This window comes from Papio anubis, chromosome 12 (assembly GCF_008728515.1).
Source record: "Papio anubis isolate 15944 chromosome 12, Panubis1.0, whole genome shotgun sequence".
NCBI classification, from domain to species: Eukaryota; Metazoa; Chordata; class Mammalia; order Primates; family Cercopithecidae; genus Papio; species Papio anubis.
Genome location: NC_044987.1, coordinates 94,829,075 through 94,852,868, shown reverse-complemented (window position 1 = coordinate 94,852,868; position 23,794 = coordinate 94,829,075). Strand labels below are relative to the sequence as shown.

The 23,794-nt window shown below is 42.5% G+C and overlaps 1 protein-coding gene across 2 annotated transcripts in view; it reads left to right on the top strand.

Moving 5' to 3' along the window:
* The window catches only part of PAMR1 (peptidase domain containing associated with muscle regeneration 1), a 99,471-nt gene that overhangs the window by 52,793 nt on the left and 22,884 nt on the right, over positions 1-23,794 (top strand). The window contains exons 4-7 of one of the 2 annotated variants that reach the window (XM_031653424.1): positions 4,528-4,642; positions 8,445-8,662; positions 11,162-11,269; positions 21,726-21,734. In XM_031653424.1, coding sequence (XP_031509284.1) covers positions 4,528-4,642; positions 8,445-8,662; positions 11,162-11,269; positions 21,726-21,734 — 450 coding nt within the window. The remainder of the gene's footprint in view (positions 1-4,527; positions 4,643-8,444; positions 8,663-11,161; positions 11,270-21,725; positions 21,735-23,794) is intronic. The other variant, XM_003910032.5, reaches the window with a different exon arrangement.

Below are 23,794 nucleotides of genomic sequence, written 5' to 3'. Positions count from 1 at the left end.
AAGAAAATGCAAATGCCTCTCTCTGAATTTTTTTTAAGTCCTCCTTTTCTTTCTAAGAGGAAACAGTAAAGAAAAACAAAACCCAACCACTTCTTAGAAGTGTGTGTGTCTCTCCCGCAATCCCCTTCCCTGCACCAAATGCTGAAGATAAGAAGACTTTTGAATGAGGCTAAGGGTGTTCATTTTTTGTTGAGAGCCTTTTCCAGCTGTCTTACTGGTCTAGAAATTAATAAAGATTTCCTTTCAGTTCTGTAGAAGCAGGGTCTATCCAACTGCCCCTTCTGTTTGGGAATGTAGTCATGGGGGAAGATTGGCAATGATGCCAGAATTTGAGAGCTCAGGGCACAGTCCAGCTTCACTGACAGATATCACTACACACACACAAACACACACACACACACACACTCACACACCTATACCCCTCTTCTCCTGCAGTAAGACATTGTTAAGGAATCTGAGCACATCTTCTAGGCTCTTTGCCTCCTGCTCTGGTCTTTCAGACTCAGGACCACCTGCTAGGTTGGCCAGCAATACTTCCTTGGCAGGGACACTCAGCTGTGTTCACTGTTCTGCCCTGGACAGAGAGGTGTAGTCAGGCTGCCCCTGGACCCAGGCTCGCCAGCTCTCCAAGTAGAGGCAAGAGTGGAGAGGGAATTTAAGGCGTTCCTTGATGTGGGGAGGGAGTGCAGCTCCCTCCTCTTGCTGTTTCCCTAATATTCCTTTTTCCAAGCACATTTCCAAGAAGTGGCCCCTTTGTCTCTGGTTGTTTGGAAGTTGTTCCCCATCTTGGGGCCAACTCTGCCCTCCCCTTCAGTGTGAAAAGGAACCTCATTAAGAAGAATGGAGATGTTGCATGTGTTTAGAATCCTGGCTACTTCTGAAGGACAGCCCCTGAGCCTACAGGAACAGGTGGTCCAGCATTTCACATGGCCAGGGATCGGGCACCTGGTTGAGGATGGGAACTGAGCCCTCTAGAGACTGCAAGAGACCCTGGAGCTGGCCAAAGCCCAAATGGATGTGCCGAGGAAGCCTAAATGGAGATGAGCACTGCCTTCCCTTGGATTTGGGGAGGGGCCTGAGGCACAGCTGTCTGCTTTCAGCTTCCATATGGAGAGAAGAAACTGGGAGCAGGCTGGCAGCATTTGCTGCTGGTTCTAATTTGGGATCCCCAGCAGGAGGTTTGCTGAGGGAGCTGGGATTTAACACCTTGCAGGCTGGGAAGCTGCCCGTCCCTGAGGGCGGGGGCTGTGCAGGAAGGCTTGTTTTGTTGTCTCTCACACCCTACATATCGCTTCCGTAGCCCAGCAGCAGATGGGTAGATGGGGGCGATGAGGAGTGTGAGGTGTGCAGGAAGAAGGAACGTGCATTATAAAAAGGGAGCAGGCAAAGATTCCATGTATCTCTCTTAGGGGTGGAAAAATTCTGCTGTTTCAAAATGGAGTGGGAGAGGCCTGGGTCAGAATGCCCCAAAGACAGTTTAACATACCAGCAAAGACTCAGCGTTGATACTAGACAGATCCGAGGTCAAATCTCTGCTCTGCCACTCAATACAAACAGCTAACATTTACTAATTTTCCTGAGTTTGCCATGCACAATTTGATTTAAGCCTTACAAAACCATATACAGTAGCTGCCACTTTTATTCACATTTGATTCAAGCTGACTGAGGTTCTGACAGAGGAAGTAACTTGCCCAAGGCTGCACAGCTAGGGAAAATAAAGCTGAGTTTCAAACTAAGGCCAGTCAGATTCTGCAGTCTCTGTTCTTAACCACTGCTTTACCATTAGGACAACGATTTACAGTCTTCTAACTTCCTGGCATCTGAGTTTAGGGAAATCACTTAACTTCTCCATCTTTAGTGTTCCACATCTGGAAAACGAGGAGATGAATGTTGTTCTCTTTGGTTTTTTATGAAGATTAAATGAGAAAATGCAAAGCTTTAGTGCCTGGCCTATAATAATATCATCATCCATTTATTCAACAAATATGCATTGAGCACCTGTTACATGCCAGGTACCATTCTAGGTGTACACGCTAGAAAAGATCCCAGCTCTATCAAAGGGAGTAAGCAAGTAAGCGAGATAATTTCAAATAAGCATGTGTACTATGAAGAAAACAAAACAGAGTAATGATATTGACCATAGAATTAAGAGGGCCTATTTTAGCTGGATGGCAAGGAAGGCCTTTTGAAGAAGTGGCAGTCGTGCTTATTATTTTTATTACTATATCTTTTTAGGTGAAGTCTTGCTCTTTCACCCAGGCTAGAGTGCAGTGGTGCAATCATATAAGCTTAATTCTTACAGGAAAGAGATGCAGACGAAGAGGGGCCTTCTAGGTTTAGGAAACAGCAAGTACAAGGTGGGAGTGGGGCACAGAAAGCAGGCGGTGTCTGGGGCAGTGTGGACAAGCAGATGAGTGGTACGTGAGATTGGGAGGAGGGTTGCTTTAGGCAGCCAGCAAGGCAGGGCTACAAATGTCATAGGAAGGTGTTTACACAGTGGAGAACCTTTGGAAGGAGAACCTCTTTGAATCAAGAGGATAATGTGATCTGATTCATTTATTTAAAAGGTGGCTTTGGATGTTGGGTAGACAATAGAATGTTAGGGGACAAGGGTGAATGGCAGGCGTATTAGTTTGTTTTCACGCTGCTATGTAGAAATACCTGAGACTGGGTAATTTATAAAGGAAAGAGGTTTAATTGACTCACAGTTCCGTGGGGCTGGGGAGGCCTCAGGAAACTTACAATCACAGCAGAAGGGGAAGCAAACACGTCCTTCTTCACATGGTAGCAGGAGAGAGAAGTGCCAAGTGAAGATGGAAAACCTCTTATAAAACCATCAAATCTCGTGAAAACTCACTCACTGTCACGAGAACAGCATGAGAGTAACCACTCACATGATTCAGTTACCTCCCACCAAGTCCCTCCTATGACATGTGGGGATTATGGGAACTACAAAGATGAGATTTGGGTGGGGACACAGCCAGACCATATCACCAGGAGATCAAGGAGGAGATGAGATTACAAAGAGACAGGTGATGGAGGCTGGGACTAGACAGAAGCCCCAAGTAGAAACTAGTGGATGATGCTTCCCATCATTGGCACAGGGCAGCAGCAATAAAGATCTTAGTGAAGAGATAGATAGTATGACCTAGCAGTAGTTTTCACAAAAGTAAGAAGCCTCAGACCTCATAGCTTTGTCAAAAGTGGAGTTTGGGCTCTTTTCCTAACACTAGAAATGTTACTACTGTCATCTTGCCATGGTGCAGTATCCATTGATAATATTTTTATTTTCAGTTATGAAATCTTATACTTTTGGGGAGTTATTGAATATAACTATGTATCCAGAGTTTAAGAAGGCAATCTGGATTTCTGTATAGAAATAGGGAAGGTAAACTTTTTATGTAAAGAGCTGGATAGTAAGTATTTTCATTTTATGGGGCCTACTGTCTCTTGCTATAATTACTTAACTCTGCCATGATAGTCCAAAAACAGCCATAGGCAATACATAAATGAATGGGTGTCACTGTGTTCCAATAAAACTTTACTTACAAAAGCAGGCAGTGGGCTATATTTGGCCCAAGGATCATAGTGTGCCACCCCCAGGTAGAGAATATCATTTATTTCATTATCCAAATAATTTTTCCATAGAACCACTTCAAGACATTTTCCCCAAACTTTTGGTTACAAAAATACAGTGCATCTGCTATACCTGTGCTTATCTTAACACTAGAAAACATGATCTAATTTAAAGACTATTCAATACAGTGTTTTTCAAATCTCAGGGATTCCTTGGAGGTAACTCAGCAGACAACTAGGTAGGGGTCGAGGTGGAGGGTTTTGGGCCCCTCCTTCTGCTTTAACCGGGAGCCCCTTTTTGATACATTTAGTTTTATTGGTGATCTTGATAGGAGTTCATTTGAACGAAAGGAGTTGGGAGCAAGAAAAATATGAGAAAATCATCAATCCAGTCCAACTGGTTGGAAATCATCTCTCCTTTCCACTGTCATGCTTTAAAGAGGCATTTATTACATGACTGCTCATAGAATAAATGAGTGCCTTGATTTCCTGCCTGGATGGTGGAGGGAAGAGAGTAGAGCTGTGGGGAGGGTCTACTTTCTGAGCCTTTTAAGGTAGGGGCAGCAGGCTGGCATTTGTCAGGCCTGGAGAGGAAGGATGATAGGGTGGCTTAAACTTTACATTCAAACACAGCTAGGTTTGAGTCTTTGCTCTGTCACTTAGTGGCTAGACAAGTTATTTATTTAACTCTCTGATCTATGTTTTCCCAGCTGGAAAGTTGTGAGGACACCACTTCCCTTCCCAAGCTGTTGGGTGGATTAAATGAATTAATCTATGTAAATTGCCTGGCACGTTGCCAGCTGCTTAAGAAATATTAATTTCCTTCTTCCTTTTCCTTATTCATCCTGTTCTCAGGGGTGTGACATGAGCTCAAAGTCTCTTTGAGACCTTCTCCAGTCTCTTTCCTATTGACCTCCATTTTTATGTCCCAATCTTTTCTTCTTTTCTTAGGATGCGGCCAGGTTCTGCGAGCCCCAAAGGGTCAGATTTTGTTGGAAAGCTATCCCCTAAATGCTCACTGCGAATGGACCATTCATACTAAACCTGGGTTCATCATCCAACTAAGGTAAGGAGCTGGGGTCAGAACTAAGGAGTCTGAGGTTTTAAGGACACAGCAATGGGATAGAAGGCTTTTGGTCACTGGAATCCTCTGGAGCCTTTATATATATTGGAGCCTTTCTCTTTACCACTCTGTGATTCTCTGGGATAAGGCCTGGCTGAAACTACAGCCAACTAAATGCTTGTCATCACTGCCTTAGAAGTGTAGGGCTCAGATGATTTTGACCCAAGGATAACACCAACAAAGCAAAATACTGAGAGCAATCTACCCATCCACAAATCTTCAACAGTGTTTCCTACTTACTCAGGACCAGGCTGGTTCCTATGGGAGGGATGTAAAGAAATAAAAGGCACAGGCCTAACTTTCGAAGAATTATACTTTAGATTGGGGCTGATGCTTGTCACAGCTCCTTTAATTGGAGCTTTCAGAAAAAAAGCAAACATCCCACAACAAATAAACTAATTCTCTCACCTGTGTGGAAGACGAGTCATTTCTTTTTATGGAGCTTTAGGGCCCTCGCAAATGTTGTTTATGCCATAGTCCAAAGTATAGACCCTGTTTTATTGTAACTATTGATAAATGCTACACAAGGGACCTGTTTGGTGAGAGCTGTTCATGACTGCATCATCGTGCTGGAACAGTTCATGGCACACTATAGTTGCATGATAAATACTTGTTGCACGAATAAATGCCAAAAGAACTGCTTTCTGACTCCAGCGTATCTTCTCTCTCCTGAAAAACACCTCCCCTTTTCCTCACTCACCCCTAGAATGGCTAGGGTCATTGTCCACTTAGCTCTTCTCATTTTAACCCTGTGGTGACAGTGAATGGATTTAAAATCCCTGATCCCCTAGGGCACAGGCTTTCACTAAGTATTTTCTGGGTGGATAAATGGACACAGAGGTTACCACATGCTACCTGGCTTCTTGAATGTCTCTCTGTCCTCCAGGAGGGGCAACGTGGTACCCTGAATTAGAAAAATCCAGCAAAACAGGTCCCCTTCTCAATCTTCCTCTTCAAAACTAGCGCTTGTCAGATTGTGTTTCTACTCCCTGAGGACCTGGGGTTGGGAATGAGTCTCATTAATTCCTAGAGGAAGGCTGGCTCAAGGAACAAGCGATGAACCACACTGTTCTGCCCAGTGGGCTCAAGGCTGAGTCTGCAGGGATGACAAAGGTAGGTGTTAAATGCTGCATGTTAATATTTCAGCAGCTCAGGAACCAAGACCAATGGTCCCCTCTGGGCCTCTCAGGAGCGTCTCCAAAATCCAAGATGCAAAAGGAAATTCTAAAATAGCAAAACTGTGGAGGATTGAGAAGCATATTAGCTGCCCAGGAAAGGGCCTTAGGGAGGCATGGAAATGTGTGGATTTCTTTTCCTCAAGTTAAGTCTGGAGCACCTGGCCAGGGATAGTAATAATGATGGAAACACTTGGAAGTATAGACACAATGTTCAGCCCCAAAGCCCAGAAGGTGTGCCCGATGCCCCTTTTCCTTCACCTACCACCAGACCACCACAAAATCTATTTTCTTACTTGAAAAATAGTCCATCCACAGCTCTCTGTCACCACTGTCACCATTCTGCTTCAAGCCACGCCCATCTCCCACTGGGATTCTGTCATGCCCTCCTAACTGGCTTCCTGGCTTCCCCTCCTGCCAGCTCTGCCATCTCCTCTCTGCAGAGTGGCTACAGGGAGCCTTTAAAATCTGCATTATCCCCTTGTTGAAACCTTTCAGTGGCTTCCTATAGACTTGGAATAACAGCTAGTTTCCTTACCACACAAGATCGGTTACAGGCTCCCCTCACTGGCCTCGGATCCTATCACTCTCCCCTTCATTCACCACCTTGCAGCATCCCTGGTTTTCTTCCAGTTCCTCGAACATGCTAACCTCATCATTGCCCCAGGGCCTTTGCACTTACAGATTCCCCTGCCTGGACCACTCTGCCCCCATGACCTTCACATGGCTGGCTCTACTGCATCATTTAAACCTCTGCCCAGCTAGCATCCTCAGAGGGGGCTTCATTGACCACATTGCGTCAGAAACTTAAGACCTTAGTCACTTTTCATGCTCTTACCTGGTTAATTTGATTCGCAGCACTCAGCACTCTAAAATTACCTTGTTTTTTAGTCTCCTTGCTTATTATCTATCTTCTAACCCAGAATTAATCTCCGTGAGGGCTGGCACGTGTCTAGTTGGTAGTTGGGGCAATGCAATGCTGACAGCACCTAGGACAGTGTCTGGGACAGAGCTGGCCTCCAGAAATATGTGTTCAGTAAGTGAACAAAAGGACAAATGAATGCATGAACGCAAATATAGTTGCAATGTCTCTTCAGCTTCAGGAAAAACTGTGGTTTCTGTCAGGTAGTAGCCTCTCCCTTACTCTGCGGACAAAGATATCGAGGCCAAGAGAAGAAGCTGATTCCTTAACACACACAGTGAGCGCGTGGTGGCATCTGGATAAGAAATCAGGTGTCCTCTTAGATGTTAGAGCAGGCTATACAAAATGCGATTCACAGGACCTACACCCCAAAAGCACTGTGATCAACCCTTTGTGAAGTAAACACTGATGAAACTCGGGTATTGGATTTCTTTATTATTAGTACCTTTTAGAACACTTAAAATCAATATACTCTTTGTCACTATATTCCAGTGTTCCCTAATGCTGGCGTATTGGGTTTTTACTGTAGTTGGCAGAAATATCCCTACTCCCAACATTTTAGGCAGCAGTTATGAGCCTTTCTATTTCTATTTTTTTCTCCAGAGTGTGGAGAAGAAGATACAGATATACATTTTGTGAACTTGATACTCAGGTATTCCCTTGGAAATCCTGGAAAAATGCTTTTGCCTATCTTGCCCTGGGATGTGGCTGCTGCTTTTCTTGTCTTTTGGACTTGGGGGCTTAATGTCATCTTCTGTGTTTCCAATCTGGTGTATCTCAATGCTTTCAAACCCAAGACCCCTTTTGGATAAGCATGAATGTATCAGGTTTCCTTAACCTCTGAAATTCTGACTTGGTGCTACTTTGTCTGCTCTTTGGGTGGGAATTATCGTCGCCTAGAAGATAATTACCTTCTGATTCTTCCGTCAAACAGAAGAGTGTGCAGAGGTTTTTTGTTGTTTTTTTTCCCCTTTATTTAGTCTTGCAAAACAATATGAGCTTTTTTTCATTCTCCAACTATAAAATTACAATAACGTAACCATTCAGTCATATATTTGGCAATATCTGTAGCATCTCCATAGGCCAGGCACTGTGCTGGACACTGTGAAAACCGTGGAACGAGACAGGTGTTCCTCCTTGCCTTCAAGTAACTTGCAGGCTAGTGGAGAAGACAGGCCACACATTCACACACAAAAAGCCAAGAAGGTAAATATAAGAAGTTAAAATTTATGTCTACATTATGAGAAAAATAAGGGATCTTCTTTGGAAAGACTGGTCAGGGAAGCCTCTTTGAGGAGAGAATATTTAAGCTTAGGCCTGAGGATAGGAAGGAACCAGCCACGCAGACTGGGAGGAAAAAGGGCCCTGGAAAAGTGACCAACACATGCAAAGACTCTCTGCATGGATTATGGCACCTTGCTCCACCTGGGCAAGCACTTGCATGTGCGTATACATACAAACAGTGCACAAATACATACTTCTCCACTAAGAGAAATTCGCCAACCTCCGAGGACCATTTTCCTATCAGATCAGGCCAATGACACCATCTGTTCCTCAGGCCTGTTCCTCATCTGGCCTTGAATGTGCCCAGCGGTCTCAGGACTTCCAGGACCCATCCACTTCCCTCTGTCACCCTGTCCACCCGCAGGTTTGTGATGTTGAGCCTGGAGTTTGACTACATGTGCCAGTATGACTATGTTGAGGTTCGTGATGGAGACAACCGCGATGGCCAGATCATCAAACGTGTCTGTGGCAACGAGCGGCCAGCTCCTATCCAGAGCACGGGATCCTCACTCCACATCCTCTTCCATTCTGATGGCTCGAAGAATTTCGATGGTTTCCATGCCATTTTTGAGGAGATCACAGGTAAAGGCCAATGAGACAAATGTGGCATTTTGTGGCTTTTTCCAGACAAATACCTCCTTTCCATGTCCCTTCCTTTCTTCGTCTCAGACTTATTAAAACCTAGCAGACTGTGTTCTCAGAAACCGCCTACACACTGAGAAAAAAGAATAGCAAGGTATATTTCAGAAAAGCTTACCCAGAACCAGAACTAGGAATTATCTCCCTTATACAAATGCAGTGGCTAAAGCACAGAGAGGCTGAATGACTTGTCCGAGGTCACACAGATATAGGGGCAGAACCAGGGATTTGTACCCAAGCTGTTCGGCTCTAGAGCTCACACAAGGGGACCTCTCATGGTTGAGAGCATTGGCTTTAGATCTCTGACAGATCAAGCTATGTGACCTTGGGTAAGTTCTTCTACCCCTCTGGGCCTCTGTTTCCTAATGATAGTGATCATTAGGAATTATGATAGTGATAAGGGAGTAATAGTAGATCCTTCTCCATTAAAGAGGCTCTGAGAGACAGAACAAATGGAGAGCTTAACATAGTCTGGTACATAGTAAGAACTCAACAGCTGCCTAACCCTAGGCATACCCTTACCCTCTGCTTGCCATCTATAAAATAGGTATTAAAAGACTATAATGGTAAATGTCATTGACTTGATGAGTAACTTTAAGCTGACTGTAATTCTTGCTGTGATCACATTAGGAAGTAGGATTTGACCAAACTGAACAAAATGCTCAATCCTAAGCCATCACCCCACTCTCATCATTCTGAGATCAGATTGCATCAGGTTTTACAAAATAGACACATGCTTGAAGTTTGATTTAAAAAAAACTGAATTAAAAAAGAACTTGTAATAGTATTCTGATCATTAAGGTTTCCTTATTTACAGGGTATGACATGAAAGTCTCGGGAAAGAAGGTGGGTGGCTAAATAATCAGTGTTTCTTCAGTCCTGTCTGTTCAGAAAGGCCAGGCGACCCTGCTCTCCTGTCTACCCCTCTTTTAGGATGCTGCCTACAGGAAGTCTCGGCAGGTGCTCTTTCCAGTCTCTGTGCCTGCTCCCTGTGGAGCTGTGCAGGGCCTGGGAGTTCTGAGGCTTTGCTGCTGTGGTGTGATCAGCCTGTGGCTGAATCCTCATCCCTTGGTGACACCCTGCAGGTATAGGATGAGCAAGGTCCCAAGTGAGAGGCATCTGTGGGGGCTTAGGACAGTCAGCAAACCAGGTAGGGGCAGCAGTGACTGGCCGGTCTGTGACTCTGGGACTGAGGGATGGTCAGGAGAATGTCCTTCTCCTCTGAAATGACTTCCTCAACCTCCCTTGGAGAACTTTGGCAATACTGGCCTGCATTTTATCAATGCTGTCAAATAATACCACTTCCCATTTTTCAAACATCCCTGTTTGTTCACTTGCCCTCAAGATATTTCCTCTGGCTAAAGTCACCTGTCTGCAACCTGCACATCAAAATCCATCCTTCACAGTCCCTACTACATTCTTTCTCCTCTCCTAAATCTTTCCTCTTTCTCCAACAAGCTATGACTTTGCCCTTTTTTGAATGTCATTGCCTCTTCTTTCTTCATAATACACTAACTATATACTTCAAGTCATAGTTGTTTTATATTTTCTTCAAGTAGCTTTAATCTGGTAAATAGGATGTCCTGTTCGTCTTTGTATTGCTCCCACGCCGTCCACAGAGCAAGTACTCAATACAGATTTGTTGAACTGAGCCAAGGAATTTACTTCTACATTGGGATAAATGAATGTAGGATTGATGGATAACACACAGATGAGTGTTTCTCAAAATCTTTTCTGTAGAAAAATAGTCCCCAGGATGCCTTGTAAAATGCATGCTTTGAGGTCAAATGAGCTTGAAATTCACAATGTATTTTAGGAAACTCACAATGTGTATTAGGGCATTGAACTGAGAAGTTCTGCAGTAAGGAAATCTGGTTAATTAGCATTGAAAGTAAGCAACATTTCTCTAACATATTTGAGCTCAGAACCCTCAGTAAAACATATCAACATCTCAAGGGACTAATGATTACAGAATATAAGTTTGGAAATTATTGAATATACCTTCAACAATGTCATAAAGATTGTCTTCCAGTTGTATTGCCCCTGTAGCCAGGATGCTGAGCTTTTATTTGAAAAAAGATGGTCTTCAGCTACCCAAAGATGTCTCCGTACACTGAAATCCCTATGGGAGAGATACAAGCATGGCTCTGCTTTCATCAGTTTAATATTGTTGTTTGCATTGCCTTGTGGTCTTCAGAATAGAGGAGTGTTAAGCATACTTCTGGGGCCCTCAAAAACATCAAATAATATCACCAACATTTGATATTTAATGAGTATCTATTTTAGGCATTTTCAAATAATCATAACATGAATTCAGTAAAGGGAATAAAAAACATTGCAAGAAGACTTTAATAAGCAATTAAAAGACTTTGGTCAAGACTCTGGGCCTGAAGACATCAACTCAATGCACAGTGGCACTGAGGGATGCCTTTTCTCTTACAGCATGCTCCTCATCCCCTTGTTTCCATGACGGCACGTGCGTCCTTGACAAGGCTGGATCTTACAAGTGTGCCTGCTTGGCAGGCTATACTGGGCAGCGCTGTGAAAATCGTGAGTATGCTTCCTAAGTGGGAGTTAAGGTGTCAGATGGGGCTGGTATGGAAGGATTTTAAGAGCTTGCAGGGCCTACTCTTTCTTGATGTCTAGGCTGGTCTGTCCAAGATGGCACACAGTGTGGACACTCCCAGTGAGTGGTTCTCAGAAGGGCAGAGCTGCTTCTGAGTCAGGTTGTCTGCAACTTCTTAGGTTTGTCCATTGGCATTTCCAATCCTCACTTGCTGCAAATATCTCTGAGAAACATACAATGGCCTCCAGTAATATTCAGAGCTCAAAAACACTGAAAACACTGAAAAAAGGTCAACAAACTTTCCTGTGGCTCAGTCTGTATCCCTGTCCATTCTAAGATCTGTATTTTAGATTTATACTCCAGGCACCATTCACAGACTCCAATGTGAGTTATTGCACATCTTGAAGCCCTGCAATGAGGGGGTAGATATTTAGGGTGACCATGAGCTCCAGTTTCTCAGGGATAATCTCAGTCTATACATTTTGCTGAGCAAAATTATTAGTAGCATACTCTTTCATGGGCAAAGTGTCATGAATTGGATGACAAACTATGTGGTCATGTTTTAACACATGTCATATATAAGGCCTTGGTTACCAGACCAAAAACAGGTGTCACAGATGGAAGCCATCAGCATGGAATGAGATGTGCATAAGAACAAGAATTTGGGGGAGAGCAAAGGAGGACAGATAGTGTCCTAGGTAGATTTCCCCAAAGCAGATCGTGAGTTGAGAATGTGTACACAAGGGAAGTGTTAAGGACAGGCTCCCTGGAGAAGCTGATAGGGGAGTGGGAAGCTGACCTGGGAAGGGAAGGAGGCCAAGTAGGGGTGCGATTTCAGGCAAAATACCAACCCCAATGTTAACCTGTCATGAGATCTGGAATGTACATTACTCTTTAGAGTAATGTTCTAGCTTTAAGGCAAGGGATCTGGGCTTTCATATCCCCACAGCAATCAGTCACTGGGTACAGACTGCCCTGGGGGACTGGAGGACATAAACCGTGGACACACTTGGCTTTCTATGCATGTGGGCAAAGTGGTTCCAGTAGCTCCTGAGCAGTTCCCCGAAAGAGAGTCACAGATACAGTCCACTGGAAGTAAAATACCATAGGATGGGGAGGGGAAAAGGGCCCACAGAAACACTGAAAATAGACCCGAGGGCAGAGCACCAACAGTGTCTACTACAGTCGCTTCTAACTAGCATGCACAGGTGTTCTGTTGGTCATCTAACAGCCTGGTCTGGCAGTATTCTCTAAAATTTGTGTATGTTTTGAATTAATTTTCGCTAATGTTTTCTTGCAAACAATGCAGATGGAAACCATGGTTTCAATAGTGGGTCCTTGTGTGTGCCATTGATTTGCCCTGGTTTGGCACAGCTGACTTGAGTGTGACTATGCTAGAGACGTAGAAAATGATGTTCTGCTTTGTGGTTCTTGCCTCATTTGAGCCTGCCATGTTGTGTGCAAGGCAGACCAGAGAAATGTTGCATTCTCTTGGCTTCAAGAATTTGTGTGTAGAGCGATTCTAGTTTCTTGACAATGGCAAATCCTGAGCTTCACTCTTTGGATTCAGAGGAGGAAACAAAAAAAGGAAAGGCTTAATTTCTTGACGAACGAACTACACAATCCTTTGATAAAGAAGAGTAGAATTAGAAAGAAGAAAAATATCACCAAATAAAGCCAAAATGCCTTTAAGAAGCTGAGTCAAGTTAGGAAAGAAAAATAAATTGGTCCAAAACTTATGATTAAAATATTCATTGGTAGCTTGTGAGTCAAAACAGATTTCTCACCATTGTTATTCAATCAAGAAAAAAAGAAACATAATGAAAAAAGAATGTAAAATATATCACCATGACCTGATTCATAACTTAATTCACAAACTGTCTCAAATTACTTTAAAACATCAGCATAGATGGGCAGGAAAATTCTCCCTTGCTGGTTTTCAAAATATTGTTCAAAAGCCATAATTCCCTTAGTACCATGTAGTTATAGCAAGGTGAAGGTGTTACCGATGGATATCTGATATGTCATTTACTGGCATCGATATGGGGGGACTAAATGTTTTTTGTTTGTCTGTTTTCTATAAGATCCAGGTTCATTTTTCCTTCTAGGAAATTTGGCACGAGTTTCAACTAACTCACTGGGGGATACATCACAAAAAGTGGCTATGGCAGTTTACGTTATAATTTCTGAGTAAACCTTAGTTAGCAATTTTTCCAGAGCAGTCTATCAGTTAGAAAAGCAAAAAAGAACGAAAAGATTTATTTTCTTGTTTTCCTCATGAGGATACCAACAAATTCAAAAAATTCTGGCAGGAATTATTTTGAAATTAGGAAGAAACCCAAGCATCTGGGATTCCCCAAACTCTTAAGTGCCCAAATTAGACTAGGCTCTTTTTTTTTTTAATAGCTTTAAAATCAATATTAATGACCAAAATCAATATTAATGAGAATTCTTTCATTTATGCAGTGCCACATCTGATGAGGGGAAACCATTTCATAGGTGCTGCTTTAATGATCTCTTCAAGTCATTGTGGAAAGGTAGATGCTCAGTTTTGCAGACGAGTGATTTGAAGCAGAGAATGCAAGACACTGGTCCCCATTAAATTCAAAACCAGAGGCCATAATTTCATGTTTCTCATTTAGTTCACAATCTCTCAGACATGACACTTGCTGTATGTTTTGGTGAGACTCCAGATGCTTGACTGATGAACTCTGATTACCATTATGCCCCATTAGCGAGTCCTCTTAAAGGACTTCCCTTCCCAGGTAGAGCTCATCTGTTTCTCTTTTCCAAATAGAATTATGATGTGCAATCTCTTGATAGAAACTATTCTCTTTATTTTCCTTATGTATGTGTATGTCTGTGAGTGGAGTGGAATAGAAGTAGATTTTCTACTTAATTGCAGAAATATATGTCAAAAAAATCAAATAGTACAGAGGTGTATAGAATAAAAAGAGAACATTGTTTTTTCCTGCCCAATCCTGGTTCCCAGTGGAAGCATTGTAAGAAACTTGGTGGCTGTTCTTCTAGACTTTTTTTCCTATGGTATGCAAACCTAAGTGATCTATGTGCCATTATTTTAAACCAGTGGTTCTCAACCAGGGGTGATTTTGCTCTCCATCTCTACCCACAGGGGACATTTGGCAATGTCTGGAAACAGTGTTGGTTGTGATAATTGTAGGAGTGAGGTGGTGTGCTGCTGGCATCTAGTGGGTAGAGGCCAGGGATGCTGCTAAACATCCTACAACGTACAGGACAGGCCCTACAACAGTTATCTGGCTCAAAGATCAGTAGCGCCAAGGTTGAAAAACCTTGTTTTAAACACAAGTGGATTAAGTATTCATACAATTTTTCAATTGATTTTCAGTCCCCATGTTACGGATATTTTTTCGAGATCTGTCCATGTTGTTATACTGATTTGAAAAAATGATTGCTGAGTATTCATTGTATGGCTGAATGTATTAATATAATTATATAGTCATCCAAGTCCTTAAGATGGACTTGATATTGCTTTTAATATTTTGCTATTATGAAGAGCACTGCAATGAATATCCTTACATATATTTCTTTCCTCATACGTAGAAATATTTTTGTAAGATAAATTCTTAGATGCTGAACTGTTCATTCAAAGGGTACACATATTTTGATTTTGAGAGCTACTTTGGTCACTAAAAGGTTTTGGCAATTTAGAAGATGAGCCATTCATTATCAACACCTGTCCTCAAAATAAGACTTGGGACCTGCATTGCAGAAACTAGGATCTATCCGTGTCAAGCTGGAAATGAATTTATTTTCAAAGGAATTCCATTGGTCTGGGGAGAAATTTCTCCTTCAGACTTTTGTGGGACAGGTTAAAGAATGCAAAATAATCTGCTAGATTTGGCCTACTACCAGCGGTCAAGAAGGTGTGAGAGCCCCAATGGGACAGTCTTCAAGGTCCGCTACCCCAGGCCTCACCTGCCCTAGATTGCTTCCGAAGGAGGAAAAACTTCCCCTGGTGCCTGGGTGACCTCCTCGGAAGCATAACAAGGGGAACAGCCCCCTCCTCTGCCTTGAGGCCAAGCTAGCCTCCTGCCAACACCGTCAGCAACCTCCAGCCTCCCTGGGCCACCGTGTAGGAAACTGGGGCCCCTTCTTCCCTCTGAAGTTTCCTGTTTCTTTGTATGGAACACAACGACAAAATGGGTCCTCGAGTAAATGGTCAGAATCTTGTTTTGAAAAAGTGGAGAGCAAGGGATTCATCGTCCTGCTCTAATTTCCATGTTGCCTTTGTTCCCCCGGCCCAGTTGACGGGCTGGGACTTCCCCCTGCATCCTAATGAAGGACGATGAAACGGGCTAACTCTTGGGGCACAATGCTCACACTGCGGGCTCTGACGCGCCTTGGAGCAAAACAAATCGGCCTCCACCAATTAAAGAAAAATGGTGAATCTGGATTCATTTGGGTTTGGGAGTCTCAGAAAGTTCCCACTGGCCTGTCCCAAGGCCTGGGAAGAAAAGAGCTCAGGCTGAGAGGCACACTTTATGCTTCAGCTTCAAAGGGGAGACCCGCGCTTCTCATCAGAATAAACAATTAGGAACTTTGGGATGTTCACGAAAACATTAAGCCGAACCAGTGAGAATGTACTGAGACCTCTAGTGGGTAAACTGTCATCTCTCCCATCAGGGACAGATACATATACTGCAGCCTAGGTGGAATTATTGCAAAGTATTTTGAAATCTCTGAGGGTGAGGCATTTAAAAATGGAATTATTTACTTCCTTTTTCACAGTTCTAAGACCTCTCTTATCCTTAATACACAGAAGACGTGCATCTTTGTCCATCGTGAGATGGTACACCCCAAGGTGAAGAATCACCTTAGAATCTGTGGCCAGAAAATCCTTGGTTTGACACTGAGTCTTCAATTAACTAGTCAGGTGGGCTTGAGCGAGTCATTTAGCTCCTATAAGCCTCAGTTTCCCCATTTATAATCTCCAGAAAAATAATACCGAATTCCTCTTAGGGTGTTTGTAGGGAGGGGATGAGATGATCCACATAAGGCACTGAGTTGAGTAATAGGAGCCATCCCACTGTTTCTGATTCCACATTACGGCCATTTAAAAGTATGACAGAAAGTAAGGGATTCTCTGGATAAGGGATTAGGGCAACAACACTAGTTTCTACAATCTAGACAATTATGACATAACTTTCTCAAAGTCCCAGGATTTAAGAAAACTCTTCCAAGACTTTCTGAGTTTCCTTTGCAAACCTCCCGAATCCATTGCTAAACACTAAATATTGCCACCACTGCACCAACATACAGGCAAGAAAGATCTGGTTTTAAAGGGACAAGTAGGTGTTGCCAGTGTCATTGTTGTAAAGAAATACTGGATCCCAGGAAAAGACACCCACATTAGGCATGTTGAATGCTGAGACTTTGTACCCTGGACAGCCTTGGGAGGGGGCTGTTAGAAATGACAAAAGAGTAATGTTGGGGAGAAACTAGATTCGGACACTCCAGAGCAGGTTGCTCAAAGCATCATGTTATCTGGCCAGCCTCCCTTTTTCTCATGGGGTTTTATTAGTCACTCATTTAGTGTGGTCTGTGTCAGTCCCCTGCTGGTCATTTTGGAGACAAGACTTCAGAGTTAACATTTTGGTATTTTGTTAAAAGGACAGGGAGAAGAAAAAGAAAGAAGCAGTCAAGACTTCAGAGTAACATTTTGGTATTTTGTTAAAGGGGCAGGGAGAAAAACAAAGGAGCAATCTGTCTTGAGAGGGTATGAAGGGCATAGGGCTAATTCCATGGAGAACAGTCCCAAGGAATCCATGGCTATTACCCATATGCTCTTGATAGCCCAGAGCCTTTGCAGACTGGAGGAGCCCAGAAAGACCATTAGCTAGCGGGCCACTGTCTTCTTACACATTACCTGGGTCTCTCCTCTATTCACCCTCCCTAATATGAAATGAATCTGTAATGTCCTCCTTGGTGTATTCAGAGGGATACCATCCCATTTGGATTTAGATCCAAAAAACAAAAGCTGTCACTGAACATAGTAGAAGCTGCCCTTTTATAGTTACCAAGGTGTGTGTATGTGTAGTTTTTTTTTTTTTTAATTTTGGTGAAAAGTTTTCTTTTCATTTAGATCAATCCTTGTTAGATGAGCTTGGGTCTACCTAGCCCGAGTGACATCTTAGTATGAACTCTCCTGGGCTCCATGGGCCTTGTGGCCTCTTGACCAAAACACTGCTATGTCTCATGCAGGGCAAGAGGCTTGGGGATTGTGACATAAGGGGTGTATTTTACTACTCAGGAATTATTTCAGCATGGACAGCATTCTAGCCAAATACCAAGACTGGAGCCAAATACCAAGGTGAGGCCATCTAAACAATGGAGCAAGACTACCTCCAAGAGTTGGGAACAGAGCACCCATCAGTGTTGAAAGGGCCAGACCCACCATTGCTTTGCTAAGGCTTTGCTTGCACCTGTCTGATTCTTGTCAAGGCCCTTTTGGCTTTTTCTTTGGCAGACGAGGTCACTGAGATAGGACTTAATGTGGGAGGCAGATTGTATTTGGGTTCTGGGTTAAGAGCTATTTCATTAGAACTGGGATGGACTGTCTACCTACTGAGGGTTGAAAGAGAAGGGTGCAAACAGCGAGAGCACAGCATAATTAACTTCTCTTGGAAACAAGCATCCCTGACATTATGGGATCCAAGACAGACACTAGCCTGTTGACAATGGTTATAGAGCCCCACTTTTCCTTAAAGGCATCTGCCTTGTGGGACATTTACCACCTGTCCCTCCCCTTGTGGGACATTAACTACATGTCCCTCTTCCTGTGTCAGAAAATGAAAGCTTCCCTTTTGCAAAATGCAAGGTACTCTTGTTGATATCCATGTACTAAAGCAATAGTCATTATTCTGTCTATTGTTAATATAGGCCAGGCTCTGGGCTTTATGTGGCGTGGTCCATTTATTTGTCTCAATGTTCCCATGTGGTAGATACTTTGATCATTTGCACTTTACAGATTCACCCAGCTAGACATTTTTGAGTGTCTACTAGGTACCAGGCACTGGGGAAATAAGGCAGGGCTATCCAGTATATATTTTCCCCTCCTTTTGACAAAGCTATAAAACAATTCCAATCTTAGCCCTTTCCTAGTCCTTAGAAGAATGTTACATGCCATGCAGTTTCCAGCTACAGCTTCTTCTAGCAAGGTTTTTGGTAATAGTGATGGTGATGATGAAAGTTATTACATGCGTCCAGTATGCCATGAACTGGGTGGGATCTGCTAGGACTCAAATGTGCTTAGCAGCCGAGGACTCTTCTGCAAGGTCATTCTTTTCATCCTCAAGGCTAAACAGAACAGAATTGCCTAGCTTGGGCCATTTTCATAGCAAACGTTTCTTATAGTTTGAGAAGTTGGCTATGAATACCACTGGGGAACATTTCCCCCAGTAGTTTAGAGTTATTATCCACCCCCAAGGAGCGGAAGCAAAAATCTTCTGAGATTTGGGGAAACCCCAAGAAAACTAATGTTACCAAGCAGATTGTATTTGGACAGTGAAGTTTCTAACACCTACAAAGGTTACCCATCTACTCTATCAAATGGGAATGTGTCAGGTTGATTTTGAAGAAGAAATGAAATGACCAGAACTTTTCAAAAAATTTTCCAAGTTGACCTGTCTCTTAGGCACAGGCAGTTTCAGCTGTCTAATTAAATAGGCCATCCAAACACCGGAAAAGTGGTATCCGAAAGACATAGTGTACCATGCCCAAGGACAATACTGATTAAGATCAAATAGCTAATTGTAAGCCTCAGCCTCTAAATTGCTGCCGGATGAAAAAATAACAGTGTGTGCAATCCAAGCATAATTTCACATAGAGAGAGAATGAGAATTTCTCATTCACACCCCCAGAGGGCTAGAAAACATCAGGGGGGAAGAATTCCATTGGCTGGAAAGGGATAAAAAGAGTTTTCAGTGGGGATTACATCACCAGTTGGTGTCATTATTCCTGGTTGGTGAAGACCTTCCCAGGAGTAAAAAATATTTGGTTTGGTCCAGAGTCACAAAACTCAAATATAAGCTGAACAGGAAAAAGTGAGGAAGAGAAGAGAGGCCATGTGATGGCTGTCTCTAAGAGTTAAGTAGAGTTAAATAGAGTCGTGTTAAGTAGATTTCCAGGATGAACAATGCCCTGATGAGAAAGTTAATGCCTTTTCTAAACAGAACCAAAATTCTGTCACAAGTTGTTTCCTTGATTTTGGTGACAAGTGACAATGGGTGGATGGCAAGAGTATGCTAAGATTTGAGACAAACATCTCTCCATCCCTGGCCCTTACTACCAGTTAGATGACAGTCATCAATTTTGCTGACTCTGGATCTGTTTCCTTTCCTGGAACTCTCAGATAATCTTATAGCTCCAAAACTCAGCTCATATTGAAGAAACAAAATAAGCACCCTGCCTGGCTTGGTTTTTAGCTCAGGTGGTATCTGGCAATCATAAATATTTCATTAACATAACATTTGCAAAAAAAGAAGTATATTTTTTTATGTATAGTTTTGTAAATCACTGTAAACTCTTTCTGAAAGCAAGCAGGGTATAAGTAATTAAAGTAAAATAAAATAATTTAGAAGCTGAACAAGAACAATAAAAAATAAGTATTAGATGGGATGGAGATTAAAAGAAAGTGAACACACATTCATCTGGAGATGCAACCATTGCTGATTTTATTCTAAACATGTACTCCTTTCTTCCCCTTATCTAAGGATGGGTGCTGAGGAAATGTTGTTCACTAGAGTTTTGTAAATTATAGAAATGTTAATTTTTAAATATTATATCTTTCTAAAAAGTAGATCATTCTCCCTTTCCTGAAAAGAAAAAGGTAGCTGGACTTGATCATGCACACCATTTCTGTGCATGCCAACCCAACTGTCTTGCATTTTCATGCGCCTTCTGCCCTGTCTGAGACTTCCTCTGGCTCTCAGGGTGCACAGGTTTCTATAGGTGGGCAGTTGGGAGGTATGAAGAGTTAATGTTCATCTCATCATCCTTCAACAAATGATTAATGGCAATTGGTAGGTTATAACTCATATCCTTTCCTCTGTGAGTAGGATAATGATGAGACATGCTCCACACTGTCTCCCAGAGTTTCTAAACATCATTCTAACTCAGTTATCCCCTGTGGTAACCTCCTTGATAATGCAGTCTTATCTCCTTTCTCATTTATAATAATCCCCGCCTCATTTCCCTCATTCCACTGTTGGTTCTTCCTAAGACTGTCACCTAAATGAACTACTTGCACTCAAAGCCTTGTCACACAGGCGACTTCTGGGAGAACCCAACCTAAGACACCTCATGAAGGTGTTTCCTTGAGGAGCTAACTTAATAGAGGTCTACAGCTTTGTATTAGTCATGGTTCTCTAAAGAAACAGGACTAATATAATTTGTATATATGTGTGTGTGTATATATATACACACACACACATGCACACATACACACACACACATGCACACACACACATGCACACACACATATAAAGTATTGGCTCACACAATTATGGAGGCTAAGAAGTGCTATGATATGCTGTCTACAAGCTGGAGACCAGGAAAGCTAGTGGTGTAATTTGAAGGCTGGAGATCCAATAGTGTAGACTTCAGTAAGCGTCTTAAAGTCTAAGAACCAAGAGTGCTGAGGGCAGAGATGGATGCCCCACTCAAGCATTCAGGCAGAGAGATAACCCAGATTATCCCTTCCTGCACCTTTTTATTCTATTCTGGCCCTCAGCAGATTGGATGATGCCTGCCCACATTGGGAGACAGCAATCCTTTTTACTCGTTCTACCAATTCAAACACCAATTTCTTCCAGAAACACCCTCACAGACACACCCAGATATAATGCTTAACAAGATATCTGGCGTTTCATGATCCAGTCTAGTTGACACATAAAATTAAGTACCACAGTCAGGTAGATCACCATCTGGCTGTTTCTCTAAACTATTAGATAAGCCTTTGATTAATGCTGAATAACATATATTTTAGGGTTGCATTATCTGAAGGATACTCAAAATATGAATCATCTGCATTGCTGATTTAAAAAAATAATGTTAGATCTAAGAATTGATATTCTGTACATACACGTGTGCACATGCACAAGCTCTTCTCTATGTGTAAGAGCAAGCCTAGTCCTTTGTAGGGTCATGGGAGTGAGTGGAGACTACAGTGTTATTTGTGGAGAGAGCCTACAATACTTCCCAGAGGATCTGGTATCTTCTGAAGGGTTTGTTCAAACTTTGCCGTGCAGCATATTGGAAAATGGCTGCTCCTATCATAAAGAAGTGTCTCTGGGTCTCTTCTAATTGTCTCATCTCTTGTAATTGTGCCCTGATCAACTGTCCACACTGCATTAACTACACGAATGTGCCCTGGTTAAATGGTGATCTCTGCATCAACAGTTCTATCTAGTACCACAAAGAGAACACAAATAGGATAAAACTGGGAGCTCCAATTCTAACAAATCTCTGGTGATTATTCTCAGCAGAAGCATTTAAATTAGAATTTGGTTCCATTTAACTCAGCACTCTACCTGTAGATTAAGAAATTTCTTTTCAGACAGCACGGCAGGCTAAGTGGTATGAACCCACTTCAATTAATTGCACCTGATGAAATCTTTGCTGCAATCTAGACTACAGTCAACTTCTGGGGTTGGTTAGTGTTTGCTGAGACCCTGCACCTCATTCAAATTCATCTAAGGACCCATGATTACCTTTACTGTATTCATTGGTTCACAACTTATCTTCCGATGTAATTATAGAAGCAAAATTAAGAAAGGCACTAGTCACTTAGGAAGAATTGGTGCAAGTGAAAAAAATTATATATATTTATTCTCCCCATTCTTACTCTCTCTCTGTCTTTCTCCTTTTCTGGTCAGAATGAGTTGAGTTGGCCCAAAGAAGTAAAGCTGAATTTCCTGCAGTGACATCCCTTCAAGTACTAGTTAACTATTCACTTTCTTTTTTGATTGAAAAAGATTGTGCTGGGTAAAAATCTGACCTGGGGAATAAGTGGAAGGAAAGCCCCAAATCTTTTTTTTTTTTTTTTTTTGGTGAGTGTTTAAGTGAAGCTGGAGAGAGGCTTGAAAAGTATAAAGCACCTTAGTAGAATAGCTTGAACTGGCATCACTTCTATTTCAGGGTTTAAATAGAAAAATTCTAAATGAAACATACAGAAAAACATCTTCTAATGGCTTATTCAGCTGGGCACAGAGGAGGCACTCATTAAATATGTGAAGATCCAAGAAAATGAATCAAATCAATAGTTAATAGCACTTCGTCATTCTGTGTGACATGCTGGACTTCTGAAAGGCAAAGCAGTGCTTGAACTATTTGGCTTCTAGGGGCTTTTTGTGGCTTTCAGCTCCAAATTTGAATTTATGGCTTGGAGACTTAAGCAAAAGGAAAAGACATATATTCATGCAAGGCTGGTGTATCATATTAAAATTCTAGATTCATTTGTTCATTATAGACAGGCATACACTGGTGAATAACAATAAATTAAAGAAGAGGTCTGTTGTCTCACCACAGCTAGGATCTATCTACTCCTGAGTTTTGTGTTTATAAGAGAATATGGAGGGGGCATCTGTTCCCAGGTTAGGAATGAAGAGTATGGACTTCCTTTTCACACATTTAATATTATTGATTTCACTGGAGGACATAGAAAATGGTGTCATGAGTGTGCACTGAGGAACCACTTTTCCTGAAAATAACTCCACCTTGTCCTGATATAGTTATTCCCTGATATCACCATCATCCTGTCTACTTCCTATAGAATTTATGGACCTGGTCATCTCAGCTACTTTTATGTTGAGTATGACAATCAGGTGAGAAAAGGATGTCACTTTACTTGCCTTGAATCCACTAAAATCCGTGTCTCAGACCTGTAATTGAGGCTCATGAAAAAGGCAGTCGCTGTCATTCTTGGGGCCTCCTCTGTCCCCCAGACTTGTAAAAAGGTTACTTGCTTTACACAGACAGCACCAAATCATCAGAGGGAATCCTCTCATGGCAGATTTTAGGTCCACGCTATTTAGTCAGGGAAGCCCAATGTCTTAGACTACCTAATTCTTTCAGGTAAAACATCTTGGCTTGTGTGGGGCTGGCCTGGAGCCCGAGGCGAGTGTATCTGTGGAGGTTGGAGGTCCTCTCACGAGGACCTGGCCTCTACTTGCTTGGCTAATCATACTCCCCGAGATCTTTTCACCGCCTAGGAGTGCTGCACACAGGGCCTGATGCCCAGGGTTAAGACAGCTGCCTTTTTGTGGTATATTCACCTCCAGGAGTGAGACTGAGGGAAGGCATGAGGGACTTTGATGTCCAGGGCTAAGAAAACAGCAGAGTTGTCTCAGGTTAGTTTTCTCTGCCAAGCAGACCTTGAGTCACGTGCTTGGGTCCAACGGATTTATCAAAGGAAGCACTCCCAGGATCAACCAGTAACAGAGTTGGGGAAGCAAGATAAGAATGGGGAT